This window comes from Gopherus flavomarginatus, chromosome 1 (assembly GCF_025201925.1).
Source record: "Gopherus flavomarginatus isolate rGopFla2 chromosome 1, rGopFla2.mat.asm, whole genome shotgun sequence".
In the NCBI taxonomy this organism is placed as follows: domain Eukaryota; kingdom Metazoa; phylum Chordata; order Testudines; family Testudinidae; genus Gopherus; species Gopherus flavomarginatus.
In genome coordinates, this window is record NC_066617.1 from 229,121,207 (window position 1) to 229,142,105 (window position 20,899).

General features: G+C 41.5%; 1 protein-coding gene across 3 annotated transcripts in view; it reads right to left on the reverse strand.

Moving 5' to 3' along the window:
- CDKL5 (cyclin dependent kinase like 5) overlaps positions 1-20,899 on the reverse strand; it is a 153,594-nt gene that overhangs the window by 66,225 nt on the left and 66,470 nt on the right. For all 3 annotated transcript variants that reach the window (XM_050936493.1, XM_050936492.1, XM_050936494.1), the window contains exons 5-8: positions 15,370-15,415; positions 13,107-13,243; positions 9,709-9,829; positions 7,540-7,599 (exon numbers count right to left, since the gene is read on the reverse strand). In XM_050936493.1, coding sequence (XP_050792450.1) covers positions 7,540-7,599; positions 9,709-9,829; positions 13,107-13,243; positions 15,370-15,415 — 364 coding nt within the window. The remainder of the gene's footprint in view (positions 1-7,539; positions 7,600-9,708; positions 9,830-13,106; positions 13,244-15,369; positions 15,416-20,899) is intronic.

Below are 20,899 nucleotides of genomic sequence, written 5' to 3' on the forward strand. Positions count from 1 at the left end.
GTTACCTATCCACAACCCACCAAGTAGGCTGAATATCACAGGGAAACTGCAGCTGGTAAAGCCAATAATAAACACTTTAGGGCATATACTGTCACCATTTTTGTAAAGTTCCAAGCATGCTGTCATTGCTAAAATCAATCAATCAGGCTGGACTGGGGCCAGACAGATCTCAGCAACTACACTCTGCATGTGGAACTCCTTACCAGCAAGTAAATTTGAGTCTAGTTATGTCATTCAAACTGAAATGCAGAGGCAAAATATTCATAACGCTCCTCTCCTGGGATATGGTTTTAGGGCCTGAGAGACAGCCCACTGAAATCAAACCACAGAGTTCTTCCATTGGTCTGTAAATGAGGAAGAAAGAATAAAAACTCTGGAATCCAGGAGAGCCTCAGAGCAGAGTTTCACTTTTGGACTCAGTAACTGCGCTCTCTCTCTCTCTGCTTTTGAATGCTCAGGTGGCGGCAGCAGCGCTTTCTCCTTCTTCCCCCTACCTCCCGTTTCTCTGTTTGCAAAGGCTGTGATCTTTATTCTGGATGCAGACCTCATTTCACAGCTTAGTCTGGCAGAGCTCAAATGCATGGTCCTCCAGGACATACTAAGTTCCACCCATTCTCATAGATCTTTGAACAGAAGATGGGTGGTGGAAATTATTACTACTCTATTGGGTTGAGTGGATGATAAATTTGTTATTGATATAGGATTCGTTTATACTTTTGTAAGTTTTTTATATTATTGTCCATGTACTTAGAGTTGGAATTGGGTCATTTTCTAAACCTAAATTAAATAAATATGTTTAACTGCAATAAATACAGTACTGACTCAGCCAAAAGGTGACATGGCCCATCATATTAATCATGTAAATGAAAAACCTTTCATTATATGCTTGGAAGAGAGAAGCAAGAGAAGAAAATTCCTTTCAGCCCCAGGCTGGGTTTTGGCTGTTTGACAGGAACACAATCCTGATACAGCAAAAGAATGAAAGAAAAAAAAGATCAACAAATCATAGTCAAGGAAGGGTCTTCCATCCAAGCCAGCCTGCAGGAACTGAAAGGGAACTTGGTCACAATCAGGGACACCTGGAAACATTGAATATCAATCATCAGCTAATGCAATCCTGAGGAAAATAAGCAACTGACTTCAAAAATGCTCAGCTTTAACATGGTACAGCAATGGGAAAGGAAAACTAATACTACAGACTTAATAAGTACACTGCCTATGTGAGAATCCACTTGATGATGGCTTACAAAATTCTTGACTGCTTGACACCTTTCTAAGAGGTACCCCACTGCCTATATTAAAGTGGCCTCAACTGGCAACAGATGTGTGGTTGTTTCAAAGTTTAACTATTAAAGTAATTTTAGCACCACCTTTCCCCTCACCTCCCCCCTTGCTAGTTACCCTAACTTTTATCACAATTAAAATGTTGATAACATTTTTGTGGCAAGGACTTTGTCTTTTACTTGCTTTGTAATTTTTTCCTTTAAATTAGAGCTATCCAAAAGCATCTAGCACACTTCTGCACCCTCTTTCTGAAAACTGCATCCAAGTGCTTTAGCACACAATTACATCACAAGTAGCAGTGTATTCCACACATGAAAGCAACAAATGCTAACAAAAAGTCCATGTACCTGCCACAGTGCGGATGTTTAAGTGACAGGATGCCCCAATACAGTGACAACAGGACCAAACTATATGATCTCTTTATGTTGCTGAGATCTACCAACACATCACTTCTCTTGTCCCAGTGGCTTCTCGCACATCTTTACAAATTCACTGTATTGTGTTCTGTACATATGGTGGTGTGTAATATTAGGTTTGTGTGTAATAGTTGTCTGGATGTGTTGTGTGGGCGTAGATTCTGCCAACAGGAATGAAGAAGGTAACAGTACTGAATGTAGACTGATTGCAACAGACTATTGCTGGAAGCACTCTGGCATTCCAATTGGTATATCAGCTGTGTTGATAGAATTTCCACCCCATTGGCAGAGCTTCTTGTCCTAACAGTCTCCTAATAACTGCATGGTATTGGCCATCATGTGGTGCATAAGCATGCTGACGTATGACAGCTTGTTCAGTATTGTTACACAGGTGGTATGGTATTCACAGCATTTTAATAAAGGAGTCAACCATCACTCCACAAAACATCTGCATACAATTAACATAACATTCCTGTTCTTTCCCCACCCCACTCCCCCTTAGTGAAAAAGAAGGCAGGATATGCTATGACTATTATTTTTGCAGCATGCAGGGATTTGTGAACATGTGTGCTAATGCAGTTGTGGTTCTCTCTGGCCATACTTTGAGGATACAGTGGCTTTTCTGATTAGCGTACCAAGCATCTTCTGGACAAAGTAATAGGACCAGTCCCTGGCACCTATTATTTCAACCACTTTTGTATCAGTCCCTTTATCCTACATGATCCATGTTTCCATTCATACATAGCATTACCAGTGTTTACCAGTGTGCAGGGGGATAATTGTTATTCAATTCTATTTAGGCATGAACAGTTTACATGCCAGACTCAATATTCTCAATTCCATCTTTAAAAAAACCTCACAGTAAAAGATACTACCTTAATTATCCATTTCTCAATGGCTTTGCCTACACTAAGATTTAAGGTGTGATGTTGGCACATGTTAGCTAACATATGCTAATTAATATGTTGAAAATGTCTAGCGTAGACAAGACTAACTAGACCAGTTTAGCTTTGTCTATACTAGATATTTACTATGTATTAATTTGCATGTATTATCTAACATCACACCTTTAAATTCTAGTCTAGACAAAGAAGGACAATATGTGCTTGAAACCAATATGGCTACAAAGTGCAATAAAAGCGTGCTTACTGAAATTGGTTGTATTAAGTAATGGGTTAATCTAGTCAGGGGTAATCAAATTTTTTGGTCAAGGTCAAAATTTCTTGGCCAAGACACAGTCAAGATCCAGACTCCAGAGATACTACTAAAAACAAACAGTAAATAAAAAGATGTTGGGGTCTGTTCAAAAGCATCTGGTTGTTGAGATTTGGCTTGCAGTTCATGTGATGACTAACCTGATCCTAGTCTAACATTGTCACTTTGTAGCAAAACTGAGTGAAGCTACAATAAATTCAAAATTAAGCAAAATCAAATAAGCTTTCTTTTGTGATTTCAGTTCAACCAAACCTAAATACAAAATAAAATTCCAAGCATGTTAACCTATATAAATAAAAAAAGAGTTAGCATGAAAAGTATTAGGTACTGTAGGTGCATTATTGTATGCCTTTCTTTTTTACTTAATGTAGGGAACGTCTGGCCACTACTTATGGGCAGGGCTGGCTCCAGGCACCAGCCAAGCAAGCTCGTGCTTGGGGCGGCAGATTCTACCTAAGGCAGCATGGCAGGTTCTCTTATTTTTGGTTCCCTGATCCGGCCGCCCTGCAGGAGGCGGAAGAGGGGAGCGCCCTGCAGCAAACTCGGCAGGACAGCCCACGTCCTTCCCTCCCAGCCGACTGGAGCAGCGCAGAGCCCCCCCAGCAGGCGGTGCGGTGGTCAGGGCCGTGGAGCGAGTGCTCCACTGAAGTCCTGGCTGCCCCCCTTTTCTCTCCCCCCACTCCCTCCCCCCACCAATTAGACCAGGCGCGCACTCTGCAGCACAGAGTCCCCCTGCACCCTGGCTCCGGCTGTCCTGTAGGGTTTTTTTGTTGTGTTTTTTTCCCCTGCTTCCCCGCTCCAGACACGACATATTTTTTTCCCCTCCCCCTGCTTTGCTGCTCCAGCTGCGCCAGGTTATTTTTTTTCCCCTGCTTTGCTGCTCCGGCCATGCTGCAGGTTCCCCACCCCCACTCGCTTTGCCGCTCCGCCTGCCCTCCCCCTTTTTTTTGTGTGCGCTTGGGGCAGCAAAAACGCCAGAGTCAGCCCTGCTTATGGGGAATAAAATAACTGTGCTTACAGACTATATGAAGTAACATAATTGCTTCAGACAAGCCAGGCTTCATCATTATCAGTCACTTAGTGGCAAAGCTATCAACCAAAATATGAACACATTTGCTTGGATTTTCATTTCCCTACAAAACTGTCCCATCCTTCAAGGCTACGAATTTCTTTTTGGTGTAAAGTAAACTGAGCTTAACTGAGACCTTCAATTTTGACTGAAGATTTCTGGGCTCATAATTTGTTGGAACGTGTAGTGTCTGTTGCCTATCCAGTCTTGGCTCACGCTAGCCGCTGCACCAATTTCCCCTTGGACTCCTCAGTAATTCACAACGGCTTTCATGTGTGCAACACCACCTCTAGAGATCTGGTTTACTCACAAAATTCAAATGGGAAAACAAAGCTCCCTAAAACTCCCTGGCTTTTCTTCAGCCAAATGTTCCTACACTTCAGCCTTGTTGGTTGGAACAGGGTCTCAGAACAACTCAGGCCCTGTCCCCAAGAGCTAAAAAGAGCCTTTGCATAGGGCTGCTTGCACCATCATTCTGCTCCCTATCAAGCAGCCACTCCCCATCTGAAGTCTCTCTGTGGAGGACCAAGGCCTCTTCTGGTTCTCTGCAGACATCTCTTTTATAACCCCAGATGACTGATTTAGCACGTGACCTATTTGTCACATGACATTCATTTTCTCAACTTAGGGAGGCGAGCTGAGTGTCATAAATAAGGCTAGGACCCACTTCCCTTTTAAAAAGAGACTTGTTGCCTGTGAAAGCATGTTTAAGCAAAAATGGTTCGTGTGTTTTTCTGTAGTTTTGTTTTCTGAACAGATCCTCCTCTTGGCCAAAATTAAAGAGGTTTGATTGGCAACTGGCATGGAAATAACCCTCACCAACAAATGCCCTTGACTACTCCTGTAAAATTGGTTTTCATTTGACTGGGTTAACAAAAATTGTAAACTCATTATGGACATAACAGTGTTGTACTCTGTGTTAATAAAGCACCCAGCAAAACGGGTCCCTGATTTTGACTGGGGCTCAGTAGAGACTACTCGTGTGTAAAGTTGCTCAAGTACTTAAGGTTTTGCAGAATTAGAGCCTAAAGAGGCATAGTTAAGCACTCACAAGTCAGAAAATGCCATACTTTTAAGTTGCACAAGACCATGTCTGTCTCCTGGGCACATGTATTACAGTGCAGTCTTTAATTTGCATATGGTTTCTCAAATAATACAACATCATACTTTCTCTTCTTTCAAGCCTAAAGACATATGTAGAATCTTGTAATACGGTGTATTATTTCATGTATGTCAGGCTATCCACAAAAAACATTTATATATACAGTAAGCCAGGCCTGCACAACATGCGGTCCGCGGAGCCTCACTGTGCGGCCCACTGGGGGATTCTAAATCCCCCGCACATGGTGCTCTGTGGGCAGCCCAGAGCTGGGAGCCCAGAGCCCTTTAAATCTCAGCCGCTGCTGGGAGTCAGAGGGCTCTGGGCTGCCCGCAGAGATTCCCAGCCGCCGCTGGGATTTAAAGGCTCAGGGCTCCCCGCAGCTTCGGGTACCCCAGAGCCCTTTGAATCCCTGCTGCGGCTCTGGCGGCGGGGCCGTGGATGGGATTTCAAGGGCTCAGGGCTCCCCTCAACGACCGGCAGCCCAGAGCCCTTTGAATCCCGGCCTGCAGCCGCTGATTACCCGCTCCCCGGACCCCTGCCCCTAACTGCCCCCCAGGACCCCCATCCCCTATCTAAATGCCGCTGCTCCTTGTCCCCCGATTGCCCCCTGCCAAGACCCCTGCCCCTAACTGCCCCTTGGGACCCCAGCCCCAATCTAAGCCTCCCTTCTCCTTGTCCCCAACTGCCCCCTCTTGAGACCCCCCCAACTTCCCCCAGGACCCTACTCCCTACCTGTCCCGTGATAAACCCCTGGGATTCCCATGCCTATCCAACTGCAGCCTGTCCCCTGACTGCTCCCCTGAACCTCCGCCCCATCCAACTCCCTCTGCTCCCTGTCCCTTGATTGCCCCCCGGAACCCCCCACCCCTTCTCCAACTCCCAGCCCCCTTACCATGCCACTCAGACCAGCGAGTCTGGCTCTGTGCAGCTCCAGACACGTTGCTGCCATGCTCCCCCATGGAGTCCACAGCCCCTACCCCCAGCACCTGCCTTCCAGATTTGAACACCTCAAAATTCAGGAGTGCTCAAGCTCAGTTTGGGCAGCTGTTACTTCATTTCTCCCAAATCAAATATACTGATCCACTGTAACTTGCTGTAGAAAAAGTAGGATAAAATTGAGCAAGAAATGCTTATTAGGACTGGAATTGCTATTTTCAATAGCCATTGCCTTTTTGTTTATTTAAAAGGAAGCTAGTGATATTTCATTGGCAAATTCCCCATAGAAAGAAAGAGTGGAACAAAAGAATAATAAAGGCACCTCAACTTTTCCTCATTTATGTAGGACAGTCTTATAATATGCATCCAGATATCCTCCAATCACACAAGCTGAAAATTGTTCCACTTTACTGCAGCTCTGTAACCATATGGGAACCAATCCTGTCTGTATTTTGTGCACATCCAAAATTCCTGCTGACTGACCCGCCCTGGGAGCGAGTTACCAGTGACCCAGGGCTGGGGTGGCAGGAGGTGTGTGTGTGTGTGGGGGGAAACCACTGGTGGGGGGGGAGCCCAGGGCTGGGGCAGCAGTGGGGTGGGGGGAGGGCACTGGTGGGGAGGAAAAGGGGGAATCCCAGCGCTGGGGTGGCAGGGGGTGTGGGTGGGTGGGGGTAGAGCCCAGGACTGGGGCAGCAGGGGAGTATAGGGGGGAGAACAGGGTTGGGACGGGGCGCAGCCAAAATTTTTTTTGCCTGGGGCAGCAAAAAACCTAGAGCCGGCTCTGCTGGGTTCCTCCAGCCGCCAGAGCCCCGGGCCCTTTAATTTGACCCTGAGGGCTCCCAGCCACCTCTTCAGCTGGGAGCCCCTGGTTGATTTAAAATCAAGTATCACCTTCCCACCCCCAACCTTCCTTTTTGGCCCACAGCTGTTTTGGTAGGGCGGTGCTGGGGAAGGAGGGTTTGTTTCCGCAGAGCTGGGCGGCCCTGGGGCAGGGTGTTTCCGCGGGGCTGGGAGGTTTCGGCCCTCAGCTGTTTTCTTTGGAGTAATGTGGCCCTCGCCGCTTTACGAGTTATGCAGGCCTGCAGTAAACCAATACTTATTCAACATACTAAATTATTTATGATACAACAAAGAGTAATGAAAAATTACTGATGTGTGGGCCAAATAGGTCCACACAATTAAGCATGCCTCATACTTGATTAATCCTCTGAACTGCACATAAGAAAATCTTGGCCAATAGTTGAAAAGAAAATGAATATTATAGGAATATGTCAACCTATCTTTGGGAACCATATTTTATTTACAGAATGAGTATATATAAAAACATACTTAACAGGTCCAAATCAAAGGTTAGAGATCTTTACAAATTAACGTGCTACCCAGAAATATGAACATAATGAATACTGACCACTAAAATGTGCTCAAAATACACATGCTGGAGAACTTACAAATAAACAATGTGGAATTTTTAAGGTAAAAAGTGCTTCTTTCAAAAAAATAAAAAGTAAGCAACTTACCAAAGTCACACAGCTTCAGAACATCACAGTGGCTTATTAAGAGATTTTCCGGTTTGATATCTGAAATATCAGAATAAGGAGAAAAAAAAAGTAAGACAGTTCCTAACATCCATTTTTAATTTTCAACTTATTTAATTGTAAGAGAATTACAGTGAGGAAGGGAGGGAGGATAGTACACTGGTTTGAGCATTGGCCTGCTAAACCCAGGGTTGAGAGTTCAATCCTTGCGGGGGCCACTTAAGGATCTGGGGCAAAAATCAGTACTTGGTCCTGCTAGTGAAGGTGGGGGCTGGACTCAATGACCTTTCGGGGTCCCTTCCAGTTCTAGGAGATAGGTATATCTCCATAACAACAACAGGCCATAGTAGAAAGTACTTGTAATCTGTACAACTAATTTTCAAACAATCCTGCACTTTTCTAAACAAGTAGAACTTATAGCTCCTGTATTGTGGTTTCTTTTAAAAATTTCTCAGAAGAAACATGGGAAGAGTAAATCTGCACTTGCACTTATGCACAGGCACAAAATCAACTTGAGCATGTGGAAATGTCATTTAATTACCCAGTTTATTAGCAAAATGTAGGATATGTAAGCTCAATATTTGTACACTGAAAATTACCTTCTGGGGCTCATTGTGTTTGTCTTCTAGAAATATTTTTGCTCTCTAGTTTCATAGGCAGGAGTTGTAGACCAAGCTGGTCTTTGACTATTAGCAGTAAATATGTCCAATGGCCTGTGATGGGATGTTAGATGGGGTGGGATCTGAGTTACTACAGAGAACTTTTACAGATCCAGACTAACACGGCTACCCCTCTGATACTTGACACCATTCAAGGCACTGCATTTAGCCGTATGGAGTGGAAATCCATCAACCTCATGAAAAAACTTGCACAAATACATTACTGCTTTTACAGAGAATTCTTTCCTGGGTGTCTGGTTGGTGAGTCTTGCCCACATGCTCAGGGTTTAGCTGATTGTCAAATTTGGGGTGGGGAAGAAATTTTCCTCCAGGGCAGATTAGCAGAGGCCCTGGGGGGTTTTCACCTACCTCTGCAGTGTGGGGCACGGGTCACTTGCTGGAAGATTCTCTGCACCTTGAAGTCTTTAAACCATGATTTGAGGACTTCAATGGCTCAGAGATAGGTTTGATACAGGAGTGAGTGGGTAAGATTCTGTGGCCTGAGTTGTACAGGAGGTCAGACTAGATGATCATAATGGTCCCTCCTGACCTTAAAGTCTATGATTCTATAAACATATTGTTTACTCAGATACATTTGGTATAGCACCTATTGAGTACATGCAACCTGTATAGAGTAGTTATATTTTTACAATGTACTTGAGAAAAGTTCTCTCCCCTGTATTTTGTTTAATTTCATTTGTAAGTCATTTTGTTCTCTATTTGTATTCCATTATGTATTGAAATCATCCACTAAGGAAAAACAAAAAACAAAACACAAAAACAAAAAGCCACCTTATGGAACCACACTGGAAAACAAGGCTTTATAAAGAACATAATAAAAGTAGATAAAGTCACACCTTACAGTATGTCATGTATCAGGAGTAGCCAGGGTTGGTGCAACCATTTAGGCAACCTAGGCAGTCACCCCCAGTTGCCGCCAGCATTTAGGGAGCTGGGGCAGGGGAGTGTGGAGAGGGCCGCCTGCAGCAAGTAAGGGGGGGGTGGCACACAGGGGAACTCCCCACCCCAGCTCACCCCTGCCCCGCCTCCTCCCTGAGCACGTCGCGGCTGCTTCACTTCTCCCGCGTCCCCGGGCTTACAGTGCCTAAGCAAATGGTACAATTTTGTCTCTAATTATACCCAGGAGTCAGCAGACTATTATATTGATGAACATCATTTTAAAGTAGTTTTAGGATCCCATGCTTTTGGTGGCTTCTAGGTAGAAACTTTAGCAGTTTTGTTTGAAGAGAAGTCTGTCTGTACAGGTAATTATATGGTAATATCTGAAGTCATTTAGGTGACTTCAGAGCTTAGCTAAATTGAAATAATTTTTCTATACCCACTTAAATATAGTTTGTTTTAAAGGGAACTTTTTGTTTAAAGTAAATCCAAACACATTTATGAAAATTTTTACAAACTGTAGCGCCTTTCCCCATAAAAAGAAAATTACTACAAAGGGTTCATTTCCATGTGGAAAGCTATACACACTTACCTCTATGAACAATGTCATTCTTATGACACCAGTGAATCGCTTTGATTAATTGGTAGATATAGCTTTTTACTTTTTCCGGTGGAACTCCATTTGGCATTTCTTCTAGCAATTCAAGCATATTCTAAATGTTTAAAATATAGATATTAATTGCTAAAAGTAGCTTTACCCATAATACGATCCTAACATACTAAAGTACTATCATTATGCCAGTAAACCTAGCTTTGCAAATCAGCAGTTTAATATCCAAGGGCCCATAATCTAGCCATATATAGCCAGCTTTCATTCTAGACAAAGATCTAGTGAATACTATCTTCTGTAAAGGTGAAACAAAAGCTCTTGTTAAAATATAACTGCTTAAACCCCCAAATAATTAGTAGACAGATTTAAACTGCTAAAAATATTCAGTATAAACTCATTTTATATATAAATAATTGCTTAGAACAGAACAGAATTCCCCTGCATGGTGTGACAATATGAACATTTCTCTAAAGCAAAGCATTTTACTAAATATCCTGCAATAGTTTATGCCAGTGCTTCCTGAACTTTTCAGCCAGTACTAGTTTCACTTACTAAGACCTCGTCTACACACAAAATTACACTGCTTTAACTATACCCGTATAGCTACCTATTCCCAGAGAGAAGGGAAAATAAGCTGTAGCACACTTACATGGATAACTGTGTCAACACTAAATGGTTGTACCAATTTAACTATTTCAGTAGAAAAAAAATCAGACGCCCTAACCAAAATAGTTATATTGGTACAAAACCCTTGTGCAGCTAAGGCCTGAGATTTCAATTATGTTGGAAAAGGCCTGCTACCTCCCAATCAACTTTGTGTGCAGAAATGTACAATAGAGATTAGTCTACGCTAAATCTCATTTGAATGGGTGGTAGACAGCAGCTGCTCTCTAGAGTACAGAAGAGAATTTCATTAAATTAGGAAGGGGGATGTGAGAACATCAGCCTCAAAAGCCTGAAATACCATTACTTGAACATATACCAATAGTTAATCACTGCTTATGGTGCTTGCAAAGGAAACAAAATTCTGATCCCTGTGCTGGAAAATGGAAAAAAATATTTTTGAATATTTTGTTTTCCACAAAGTATACAGTTATTGATTTGGGAATTTAACATTTACAAAAGCATTTCACTTCGCCTTTGGTGCACATTATCTCCTAATCTACAATCTAATTTTGAGGTTATTCTTAGAAGCTGTCTTAACATACATACACAAATTACAAAGCATATACTAAAATCAAAGTTTTTTTTAAAATATGGTAGTATTTGAAAGGCACTTGAATGCTTTTCAATCTATTGATAGATTTAGTAATTTAAGACTATGGGGTATGGGTTTTGTTAAATCCATATCTACAGTATGGACAAATGATTACAGATATGTCTATTAAGACAAGAGTACTGTTCACTGGTGGTACTGTAAAAACCTGGACAAATAGGGCAGTAAATTCTTTAGTGTTCTAATCTGAACAAGAATAGCAGTATCAAGGGGGTGAAGCATTAATCCTATATGCTTATTGACAACATCAGCTAAGGAGATGATGGAAAAAGACGACTAGTTAAATCCGGATTAGTGTAATCTGGATTTTAGCACTGCAGAGATAATACTCTTTAAAGGACAAAATGTGTTCATCAACCAGCAGAAATTGGCTAACTGTACAACATTTTTTCCATTCTTCTCCCTCTGCCTCACTTAAAATATAAGAATTGCCTATGCATTTATCATGGCCCTGAAGAATATCTGTAAGGGTCTGTGGAATTCATTTAACATATTATGAAAGCAAGAATAATTTATAAACTAAATGTAATTGAAAATAGAGATAATTACAACAATAATAATACCAAGCAAAAATTATGCATAGCAGCTACCCTCATGATTATATAATTTTATGTTAATAAAAAGTAATGTTGGGTCACAAAAATAACACAGGAAGGAAATGAATAATGGAAACACGTGAAACCTACTGTATTCTCTTGATATTTATTAATAATTCAAAATGTGATTATTAAAATACACAGTTGAAATATTCATCTTCTTCCTTATGTTGGTCTTCTGTACTTTTGGTATAGTAGTTTTAGCACTAATAAAAACTATATAAAGTAAATAACTACAAATATAACTAAATATACAGCATTTTCCATATCCTTATACACACACAGTTAACATACAGAAGACTGCACTGATCATAGTGAGCACAGGTTAATTAAAACAGGAACTTTAGAATCCAGACATTAAGGCTACAGAGGAACTAATGCAGTAGGAATTAACTGATTGTCAGGCAGTGCATCACAAAATTTATGGACAAAAGAACCAGAATATGCAATATAGGCTTAGTGTCACCTCACCCTCGATGTTTCAGATCACATTACATGATCATTTTATAATCTCAAGTAAGGGAAGCGGGTAGTGGTTAGGAGTCTCATGAATACTCATACAGCAAGCACTGCACACCTTGTTAGCAACAAATACTAAGGGCAGGCAGGACTATATATAGGGGGATTAAACTGAGGATAACACAGCACCAGAAGGACATAAAATTATGATTTTAGAAAAGAGAGCAAGGGCAGATGAACGTTCCAGGAAAAATAAGCTTTTTCTTCTTCCAAATGAAAAGACACAGAAACCAGAGTCTAGAATACAGAGCTACAGCCTACTCTTGCCCTAGAGGGCTTACAGAAATAGCAGAGAACTAGTCTGTCCTGGGCACTCTCTCATGAGAAGCAGATCGAGGTGTAAGGAGTGCTAGTATAGGGGTAAAAAGAAAACAGTGGAATGGGTTCTGATGCGGTCAGGGATGGAAGGAATTTAAGAAAGTCAGTCATAAGGAGATTTTGTGGGGTCCTACAATTTAGTTCATTTCAAATATTTCAAACTGTCTTCCAAAGATTAGATTTCTATGTGGAAAAAAAAAAATAAGAGCAACCCTATTTTTAACAACAAGAAAAGAGGAAAAAAAAACAAACAATGGATACATGAGGACAAGCAATCTATGTTCCTCGTGTTTTGGAAAACATACTACAGAAGGAATCTTGAGGTAAACACTTAAATCATTCAACCTTCAAATTAAACTGCTTTATGGACCTTTGGTCAAAAAAAAACAAACAACCTTTTCTCAAATGACACATTTCAGTCTAATAATGCTTGTTTGATTTTGCATCTCTGCTTCACTGTACTATGTAAATATTATTACTTACGTCATTTGGGTAATTTTCTTAGCAGAAGAATGGACAAGATATATACATTCTGTTTAGATTTTATTTAATTTCTTGGTTTCCCACTCCAAGATTAAAATACCTTCATTTTTAGAGTTCAAATCCTTGTATTTATTGTTCATAAATTACTTGATATTTTGCCCTGAAAGAGATATCAAAGATCAACTCACTTTTTCCACATATTCAAACACTAAGTATAATTTTCCTCTTCTTCTGAAAGCTTCTTTCAGCTCCACTATGTTTTCCTGTTTCAAAGTGCGAAGCATTTTAAGCTCTCGTAAAGTGGTTTCTTTGACTTCTTCATTTTCTAGAAGATAAACAATGGTAAGTGTGGTAAAACAAAACTTTGCAGAGAGCAACAATAACCTTAGTAATCAAGGTTAACAATCTGTACACTAATGTACAAAATTCAGTGGACATTCACAGTAAAAAGCAATCTAAAAACTGTAAGCTATTTAAGTGATTTGGGTACTAAATATAATTATATCTGCCAGTCCACATATACAACTATCATAATGGACTTCAAGCACTCTAGTTTTAAACATTCAAAGAATAATCACTGCACACTTCTCTCTCTCTGATACCACTGACTAAGGTTTATGATTTAACTTGCGCTCCCTCCGCTGCTTGGCTGGCTCTGCATCAGAAGAGGGAAAATACTGTACAATCATGTACAAACTTGATATCCCTCACCCCACCGCTCTTCAAAATTTTGGTTATCCGATAATTGTTTGCATTTACATGCTATCCATGCTGAAGAATCTTAGCATGCGTTACCAATTATATGTACACAGTGGACAGCATCAATGAAGTGGGAACTCGGTGCATAGCACACTGCAAACAGTGGGGAGAAAAATCATTGACCAAAAATGACCCTAAGGACAAACCCATACCACTCTGAAAAGTACCATAGAGCTCTACCAGCCATGGAGAGGAAAACAGAGCAGAACATACAGAATTTCTGTTCTAAAGGTTTCACACAAAATACTTTCAATATAGTGTTCAATGATACAGACACTCAATTCATTCATCTCAGAAGACAGAAGGGCTAAAGTTGATGTAGTAAAGATTTGAACCTGTTGTTCTACAGAGTCTAGGATTTCAATCTTGGATGACTTCTTTTAGATTCTAAGCTCTTTAAGACAGGGACTGTCATTTACTATAAGTGAGCACAATGGGGCTCTGACCTGGCTGTCCTCTGGGCAACAATGCAGTATAAATGTTAACTAAAACAATAAATAAAGCAAGCCAGTCAGTCAGCCAGCCATTGTCTTCCATACTGTTAGACTTGACAACATTCTGTTTTTTTGGAATAATTTCAGTGGATTATATTAATGTTTGGTTTAAAGCTTTTTTGGTTTTTATTGATTTATATGTACAGAGAAATTTACGTTGATTTGTGACATTTACTGACAAAAAGAAAGAAAGAAAGAAACAGAAAGATAATCATGTGTTCTATAAGCCATTCAATGTAGTTCATGAAATCTGGGCAGAATAAAGCATCCTGTGAAGAGCTCAGAGACCGTTGTTTTCTATGGCGGGATTCTCTCTTCAATAACCAGCTCCAGTTCTGAAAAACTATTCTGAAATATTGTGATGATTTGTTTGATAGGGATCATCACAATTCATTTCAGCCAGTATTTTCTGCTTTAGGTATAAAAACAGGACTTGGGAATGACAACGCTAAAAGACTTGCTGAATACATTATCCAGGCATCTTGGTGTTGGTCAGAGTTTGCACTGGATGAAATGACACAGAGGTAAATTTAACTTCCCTGATACATCCGTGACAACCAATTGCATCTTCGTTGGCCACATCCCATGGCAAACAGCACAGATAAAATATTTACCAAAATCTAATGGGTTGCATTTTTGAGCTTTATAATGAAGGCTATAATGAGCCATTAGACCAACACAGCATAAGTGGTCAGACATAGCTGCAACATCTCAGGAAGGAATTATGTCTCTTTGGGTAAAAATTCCTCAACTGCTACCCCTTTGATCTACAGTGGGGCAGAAAGTCACCTCACACTTGACTTATTCCCCTGCTTATGCCTGACCAGCTCTGATGGTCAGTGCATAGACAGTAGCGGGTGGAGTCTTTGCTCTGTTCATTTCCTTAACCTGTACGCACCCCAGTCCCTACTCTTGCAGCTCTGCCTGGTGCCATAATCCAGGAAAAGCTAATATGGCTGCACAGGAGAGGAAGGTGGGGATAGGGAGGTGGAGCTTATTCCTTGTATGGCTACCTAGTTCAAGGGCACAGTCTAGCCTTCACACAGGAGCTAATGTATCAAAGCACAGGACAGTAGTACAGCTAACACATCACTGAGGTTGTCATTTTTAAGTTCTCTCTCATATGTGAGGTCTTGTATTTCCATCAAGTATCCGCAACATGTTTATTTATACAAATGGTCACAGAGGAAGCAATTACCTTCACTGTCTTTGAATTTCTTGATGGCCACAATTTCATGTGTCTCCTATAAAACAAAAACAAAAGAAGGAGATAAGAAAGGCAAGATTTTTTTTTTGAGCACTTGGATCAAATAAAATATCCAGATCAAATAGTGTTTTCATTTTACATTTTCAAAAGGCACTCAAAAGCAAAAAAAAGAGTGAATATAGAATCTAGTAAAAATCTAAATGATTAAGCCAACTGCATACAAGCATATTCAGCAAATATGCAGTGATTAGACACTGAAACATGAAACTCATAAGTTAGACACCAAAAATGCATATTCAGATACATAAAATGAATGGCCTTGTTTTCAAAGGAGTGAGCACCTGCAGCTCCCATTGCTCAGCTGCTCTGAAGGTCAGGTCACCCATTTAGGTAATCAAAATATGGATTTGGGTACCTATATTTGTGCATCAAAATTTAAAAATATTAGCTGATGGCCAAGTTTTGCAAGACTGATTAGTGCTTTTGGGTTCCCAACTTGAAACACCTGGAAGGTGAGAGAGGTTTTTGGTACCTCAGCTTGGGCACCCCAAATCACTAGTCACTTCTGAAAATGTTGGCCTGTGTGCTTACCTCAGAACTACAGGTACTTGAAAGAGCCTCTTGAGTAATCTAGTCCTGCCTCTGCACCCAGGAAGGATTCTCATCTAAACTGATTGTCACCACACTGTACCCATTTTATTCCTGAACATCTCTAGTTTATTTCTACTAGAGCATCCCATACCCCCCAAAACAAATATACAGTCTATTCACATAGGGCACATATGAATATAAAAGAAAATTTACTTGCTGTCTCATGTATTTGTCTGTGTAGGAAACATGCTGCAAGGAAGTCCCTATGCTACCAAATGTAGGAGGTACATCTTTTTAAAATGCCAATACTCCAGAGAAGTAACAGCACTTCACACAATGCTGAGGTCTGTCAGTGTACAGGGGCTGAATTAAGGGCCAGGAGCAAAACAGTTAAATCAATTTTGGAACTTGTTCATACTTGTTATATTTACAAATATGAAAACATGCACACAACTAATTATTAAAGCAGAACATAAAGCATCTGCTCTCTGTTCTTCATGTCACCAAATGTCCACAATATGCGATCCTGAATGAAAACTTTATCCATCTATAAAAGACTACCATTTATTTCAGTGGGAATTGACTCAGGTCCTTTGAGATCCTTATGAAAATCATTAATATTAGCAATATTCAATAAAAAAAGGCATAGCATATTTATTTTAGAGCTGTTAGCGTGGAAACATTAAAATGCTCAGAGCCAGCTGTTCAGGGCACTCTGCCTTTATGTTTGCTTGCAGCATATAGTGGACAACGTTCTAACTGCAGAAAAAGAACACCCTTGCCCCACCCCTGCCCTGAGGCCCCGCTCCTTCTTCGAGGCCCTACCTATGCTCACCTCAACCTGCCCTCCCTCCATTCCTTGCCCTCCCCCACCCTCGCTCACTTGCTCATTTTCACTAGGATGGGGAAGGGGCTTGGCGTGCAGGAGGGGGTGAGGGCTCCAGCTGGGGGTAAGAACTTGAGGGTGCAGTCAGAAATGAGGGGTTCAGAGTGCGGATGAATTCCATGCTGGGGTAGGAGATTGGGGTGCAGGAGAAAGTGAGGGCTCTGTCTGGAGGTGTGAGCTCTGTGGTGCAGTGGGGGGGGGTCCGGGCTGGGGCAGAGAATGGGGGTGCAGGAAGGGGCTCTGGACTGAAGCAGTGGAGGGAGAGTGGGGTATGGGCTCTGAGAAAGTGTTTGGGTGCAGAACAGGGCTCAAGCCTGGTGTATGGGAGGGGGTCAGGAGTGCAGGCTCTGGGAAGTAGTTACCTTAAGCAGCTCCTGGGAAGCAGCAACATGTCCGTCCAACTCCTAGGCAGAAGGCTGGCCAGGGTGCTCTGCTGTGCACTTCCCCCACCCACAGATGCCACCTCTGCAGCTCCCATTGGCTGCGGTTGCCAGCCACTGGTAGCTGTAGCCAGCGCTCAGGGGCAGCATACAGAGCCCCTGTGGCCAGCCATCCACCGAGGAGTCGGAGGGACATGTCACTGCTTCCAGGGAGCCGCACGGAGCCGGGCAGAGAGCCGGCCAACCCCACTGCGCTGCCAACTGGAATTTTAACAGCCAGGTCAGCAGTGCTCACCAGAGCCACCGGGTTCTCTTTTCAGCTGGGTGCTCTGGCCACCCTAGGAAGCACCAGGCATGTTGTTCTTTCTATGTGAAAACAAAATAAATAATCATGTGGCAATAAATTCATTCTGTGATCATCATACATGATATTTATACCAAATCTGGCAAGTGTTATGTTGTGCATTGATCTTAATGACCGACTATCGCCTCTAAATGACCTCACTGAGGAAAGTTAATTTAACAAAAGCAACTCATGTGGAAGTCATTTTTGCTGTTAGTTCCTGATCATCTCTCATAGCACATTGTCCTGCCAAAACCCATCCTAAATATACTGGCCTAATTTGAAAGCTCATACGTTACTAAGTCCAGCTAAAATAAGACCGATCAAAGAAGAGCTCTGCTCACCAATTACAGAAAAAACGGATGACAAGGCCGAGGACAGAATATTGAATTCCAGCTAGAACCACGTTCTGAGAAGTTTGTATCTCTCACTTCAAATACAGCCACGCCCATACATTTGATTATAAATTAATTATTAATTAATTAAATTAGTCTAACCTAAATTCAGCAAATTGTTCTTAGTGGTTGTAATATCACCAATGAGTGACCTCAGTGTCAAAATTCAAATACATTCATCCACCTTGTAAAGCCATCTTTACGCAAAACCAAAGTTATTCATGGAGACTGCTCTGCTGACTGTTAATGTACACTTTGAATAATTATTTAAAGCACTGTTCTGAGAAAAAAGTAAACATGTACTTAGGCTCCAATATAGCAAAGACTTTTGCACATGCTTAACTGTATGCACTGTGAGTAGTCCCATAGCACTCAATGAGACTATTCACAGTACAAAGAGCACATGCTTGACTCTTTGCAGGGTCTTTATTCCACTTTCAGCAATGCTCACCAAAAGACATTGGTTTCCAAATAAGGGACTTTTTCATGCATACTATCTGGAAATTTTATAATTAATATATGTCAACAGGTTAAGAAGTTCAATCTACAGTTACATTTAACAAATTTTCATCCGGGGAACCTTTTTACTTGTATTGTTTATAAAATAATTTAGTTTTATCATGATGAAGTAATAAAAAATGAGCATGTAACGAAATTGTCTCTGTCTTATTGTTTAGGATTTTGAGTAAAATGATGAAATATTTTTAAGAGAATTATTACATAGTTCATAATTGAATAATTTTAAAACAAGAACACAGTAGAAATGGGAGCTAAACAGCAAGATATTTGAGGAACTGTACAGATAATGTCTTCTCTACTTGAGAATTCACTTTTCTTTATCTACCCAGGTTTTTAGGAACCATTATTCTGTTGTGAACTGCGTGATCTACCTTAGGTATTAGCTTGCTGCACACGTTGCAGAAGACCCAGTCCCTCAAGAATAAATGCAGTATTTTCTATCATAGGAAGTCCTCATAACCCGATCAATGGACAATCTAGTCTAGTATCCTGCCTCTGGCTGCATTGGTACATCAGGGGCTTTGAAGGTTTTCAAGGGGGAAAAAAACACCTAATGAGGGCTGTGATGCAGGGAAAGGAATAGGGGATACCTTTTTGACCTCTACAAGTATCAATTTATACTTTGAAGCATGAAGTTTGAGTCCATTCATCCATTCTTATCTCAGCTATATTTGTCAAAATATATAGCCTCAGTATTTAATTTTATAACATTATGAGGACATGAAAGCCATAGTTGACCTATATATATATATACACACACCATAATGCAGTACTAAAACTCCTGTTAACACCAGTGGTGCCTTCAACTATCACACAGACATTTATATATCATCCAATTGCAACTATTTAGCATTATAAAAAACTACAGGAAAAGTACAAATTTATAATAAATTATGCAACTAAAGATAAATGCTGCTGAATATACTTGACTTTCTATTTGTAGGAAAGTGAAGGTCAGATGCAAATTGGCTGCTCATAGGCCACGAGACCATGAGTGAGATCCATGAAGAGACTGAGGTTTTGCAATGATGAGTGTCCTGCTCTCAACTCTTAGGTGCCTAGGACATCACAGGAGCAACACTGTGATCCACAAAGCCAATTTAGGCACCTAGACTCCCTATACTGTGAATGGAGAGAGATAGGTACCTAGGAATGGGATTCACAAAAACCAGCACGCTAGGGAGGGAGCCACCTAAGTCAGTCAATGGGAGATGCTGATCGGGGGTATGTGCTAAGCCCTGACCCTTTCTCGGAGATAGGCACCTAAATCCGGGCTGCGGGACCTTTGTGGATTCCACCCCGCATGACCAGGACAGAGTAGTCATGCCTCCTCTCTAGTGCAGACACCCAACATCTCTCTCATGACACTTCAATGCAGGCAGATTAATTGTCAGTTCTGGGGTTGCCTTTCCCTGTCTCAGCAGAAAGGGGGGAAAACCTGGTTTGGCGAACAAAGGAATGGACCAGGTCCCGGGAGGGGGATGAGCTCATGCTCATATATACTGTGGCCAAGCTCTTTCTTGTGCCTCCAATGTGAATGTGGATGTTTGTCTCAAGGAGGGACTCCTCTGCCTCCTACTGGCCAGGTGTGGCGGGGGGGAATTAGTGCAGCCAGCTAGTACTCATTGTTCTTCTCTGAACGTAAAGCAATCCTGCACCTAAGAACTACCTTGTTGCTGCTGCTGCCCTCCCACTCTACGCGAGTCTGACTAATTGGCTGTTTTGGGGATCAGAAAATTATTTTTTCCAGTTGCCACAAATAAAGAGGGGTCTGGAGGGTTTTTTGGCTTCCTTGCAGCGTTGTAAAGTCACAGTTTAGGTTAAAAGGAGTAAGAACAGGAATTTTAATGTGAGGACATAATATAGGAATGTTTAGTTCATCACAATTTGCAGCCAGTGTTGAATGCAGATAAAGGCTAAAAGGGCCATCAAGACCTTGGATATGGCGGTGGGAGGAAGAGGTTCTTCTTCCTGTAAATATGGTTGCCGTCTCTCCAGGATTGTCCTGGGGTCTCCAGGAATTAAAGATTGACATAATTTTTAATTGAAGATCATTTGATGAAACCTCCAGGAATACGCCCAACTAAAATTGGCAACCCAGCTGTAAAGAGAAGGGGAGATCTGAAGTCTTCACAGACTGAGAGGCAAGGGAGAAAACTTAAAAGCGAGCTGAGCCCTAGGTTATATTTAAAAAAGTCCTCCACTAAGTATTGGTTACATGGTTTGAGCCCGTTAATCCCACACATCAGAGGGGGTGAACAGATAACGATGGGGAAATAGGCTAAGTTAATACAGTTGTGGCCTGCTGCTTAAATCAACCTCTGTGTCTGCATGTCCTCTTCAATGGTGGGGAGTAAGGCTGAGGATTGCATCTGCTGAGTTCTGCACATGGTGCATGCCTGGAATC